This window comes from Grammomys surdaster, unplaced genomic scaffold (assembly GCF_004785775.1).
Source record: "Grammomys surdaster isolate TR1022 unplaced genomic scaffold, NIH_TR_1.0 125669, whole genome shotgun sequence".
Taxonomy (NCBI): domain Eukaryota; kingdom Metazoa; phylum Chordata; class Mammalia; order Rodentia; family Muridae; genus Grammomys; species Grammomys surdaster.
This window is the reverse complement of record NW_021620506.1, coordinates 2,268,045-2,271,501: the sequence shown is the minus strand read 5'-3', so window position 1 is coordinate 2,271,501 and position 3,457 is coordinate 2,268,045. Positions and strand designations below refer to the sequence as shown.

The window sequence follows — 3,457 nt, the reverse complement described above, 5'->3', positions numbered from 1 at the left end:
CTGTCTCAAAAACTGAAACAACAAAAAGATGTGCAGTTACTGCTGTCACCTCTCTGCCTTGTCCCCATTTCTTAGATGAGGATTTTGAGGTGTAAACAATCAAGGGGCATGGCCTTTTTTGACTAGCTACTTTGGGATTTGAATCCATGCCTAAAATCTTTTTTCTTTTTTCTTCATCTTCCTGCCTAATCTAGGGCCAGCCTCTAAATCTTTTTTGAATTATTATTATTTTTAAGACAGGGTTTCATATAGCCCAGGCTGGCCTCAATACTTGCCACGTGGTCGAGAATGAACCTGAACTCCTCACCTTCCAGTTACCACCTCCCAAATATCGGGGATACACACTGCTGGGGATGGGGCCTCATACATGTGAGGCAAATACTCTACCAACAGAACTACATCCCTCATGCATGGGCACGCACGCGTGCATGCGTGTGATGGCGCTGGAGATAAGATCGAATTTTATGCATCCTAAGTAAACACTAGTACTGAGACACACTTCCAGCTCGGTGTCTCTGCTCCTGCTCTCAGGCCTGGCTTGCTGCCTCTGTGAACTTCTGGGCTGGCCCTCTCTACCCAGACAGGTTATAGCTAGTCTCACCTCTGACCATAACCCCATGGTGACATCTGTGGTTCCTGTAGTGCCAGGGCCCTGGAGCAAAAGGAAACCCCTAAACACAAACACATTTGCATGAAGACCCAGGGGTATGCCACTGCAGGCAACAGTGGCAGCAGCACCTGCCACTAACTTCCTGGGACATAAATGTCCCCACAGCCATGCTGGTACCATTCAATGTTTATTTAGACACACATAAAAGAACCCATAGTTCAGACAGCTTGTGCTCTTCGTTTCTTTTGGTCATATATATACATACATACATACATACATACATATATATGTATATGTGTGTATACATATACACACATATACATTTTTTTTTAAAAAAGGTCAACACATCACCAGTCTCCTATATGCTTTCTATACTGAGCAATATATACAGCCTATTATATATATGTGTATATATATAATATATATTTCAATAACTACATTCAAGTAATGAAACACAGGATTTACAGTTTCCCTCTGATGGCAAAGGGAAGGCAAATTCACAAACAGTTCACAGAGGAAGTACTGTGAGTCCAGCCAACAGGAGCCAGACTCTCTGAGGAAGAGGGGGCAGCAGCAGAAATCAACCAGTCACCCACTATTCTCCATGGGCAGTGTGGATGCAAACCAGGGCAGCGGGCCTACTCTGCTGGGGTGTTCAAAGAAGGTCCTGCTCAAATTTGGGATTCACAAAGGAGAAGCCATGGAAGGCTGTCTGGTCCATAGAGTCGATGAGGTTCTTGTCACTGAAGGAAAGTTGGGGTTTCTCATTCAGGAACTCTGGGTCAAAGTTGCTGTAGTCTGAAGCAGATTTCTGTGAGCAAAAGGCAGCAGTGAGTAAGAGTGACCGAAGGGGTGTCTCCAAGGTCTGCCTTCAAAGACATGGCAGGCACCCAGGCTTCTGGGGCCCTTGTCGTGACAAGCCAGACCAGTCACCTCAGTTGGGAAAGAGGATGTCACTGGTAACCCAAGGAGAGTCTCATCACAGGGGAATGATATTTCCCCAAGGGATAAGGAAGGCAAGCAGGGCGCACTGGGTAAGTAAGGACAGGGGCCATCTTCCAGAACAGGGCCAGTGAACTACCAGCTGTGGGCCACATAGCTCCTGCTCTGCTCTTAAAGGAGGCCTATAAACTAAGAAAAGCTTTTGCTATTTTTGGTTAGCTCGTTTCAGTTTTGGTATTTTTGAAACAAAGTCTCATTATATAGACCAGCTGTCTACAAATTCATTCATGATCTTCCTGCCTCAGCCTCCCAAACACTAGAACCACTAAGCACCACCACTCACAGCTCTAGAGTCTACAATTTTAAATGGTTGGGGAAAAAAAAAAGACTATCCAATGGAATATGAAAATGAAGTCAAATGCAAATGTTGTCTGTGCCCACAAATCAAGTTTCATGACTACACAACCACTCTCATCTGCTGAACAAGGAGTGGGGCTGCACTGAGCATGGGGCTGTAAAACTCTAAATATTTACTCTCAGGTTGTTTATAAGAAAAGTTCCTAATTCACTGCCTCCGAGGACTGGATAAGATGGTGATAGGTTTCTGATGACCTTTGGGCCAAATTGAGCTAGAGGCACAGCATCTCACTAGCACGGTTTGTTGGGTAAATTGCTAGGAGTCTGATCAGGAGGCTTGTGTGTGTTAAGTGTTCCACAATCGAGCTGCATGCCTAGCCTCAGGGCTGGGTTTTGACAGACTCTAAAGTAATATTTCTTAACATGGAAATTCAGATTTCTGGCTTCTTTTGACAACTGGTGGATTAGAGGAGAAAGAGCACGTCCTTCTTTCTTCTTACCATATACCACAATCCAAGAGATAATCGCTACTACTCCATTTGCAGAAAAACAGGCTCAGAGACATCAGGCCTCACTCTGTGGCCAGAGATTTGATGGGTAAAATATTGGAATCTGGTTTTTGGTCTTGTTTTTGCTCTTTCAAGATAGTCTCATGAAACTGAGGCTGGCCCTGAATCTTGCCTCTACCTCCCAAGGGCTGAGATTATAGGTATGTCCTACCATGCCTGGTTTTGGTCTTTTGTTTTTACCTTTACTTGGGGAGGACACCGACCTGTTAGGTGAGTACTCTGCCATGAGCTATAGCTACACCAGAGGCCCTGGGCTTACCTCCTGTCAGGCCTGCTCTTAGGGCTGAGAGCCCACTGCCCTGCTTCTATACCTACCCTGCCCCCAGAGGCAGAGGCTGTTCCTCACCACACATGCCTACTGTGTGGAGGAAGAAAGCTATGCTGCTCTTACAGCTGGGCCAGCTTGTCACCCTGGCCAGGGAGCCTCTGACTATGAGATCCACAGGGGGAAGTGCTCTGCTGTCTCAAAGCACAAATGTGGGGCATGTCACAGACTGCCCAGTGGGAACAGTATGTCCCGACAGAGGACACAAAGCAAGTGAGAGAAAAGGCAACCAGAGAAGGAGCTATGACCACAAAAGGGACACTGTGTCCTAACTTCTTTTTTAAAGACAGGATCATTCTGTGAAGCCTGGGCTTGAAGTTGAGACCCTCCTGCATCCCACTAAGCATTAGGATGACAGTGCACTTATGTACACACACAGCAGGTTCCAGCTTCCCAGTGAAATGATCTACTCATCTCAGCCAGTCCCAGTGACTGCTGAGGATGAGGCCTTGATACAAACCAGCTCACTACCTGGGACGCCCTCTACCTGTCTGAGCCCTATCCCCTATTCCAGTCCTTCCAGAGCATCCTCACAGACCACTCTGGATCTTGCAGTCTCAGTTCCTATTGCTATGCCCTCCAGGAAGCAACCCGTAATGTGTGCCCTGTGACATCTCCCATACTGTGTGCCCTGTGACATCTCCCATACTGTGT

The 3,457-nt window shown here is 46.6% G+C and overlaps 1 protein-coding gene across 2 annotated transcripts in view; it reads right to left on the bottom strand.

Moving 5' to 3' along the window:
• Positions 1-778: 778 nt before the first annotated feature.
• Positions 779-3,457, bottom strand: part of Prkcd (protein kinase C delta) — a 30,780-nt gene continuing 28,101 nt past the window's right edge. For both annotated transcript variants that reach the window (XM_028787466.1, XM_028787467.1), the window contains exon 18: positions 779-1,421. In XM_028787466.1, coding sequence (XP_028643299.1) covers positions 1,266-1,421 — 156 coding nt within the window. In that variant the 3' untranslated portion in view covers positions 779-1,265. The remainder of the gene's footprint in view (positions 1,422-3,457) is intronic.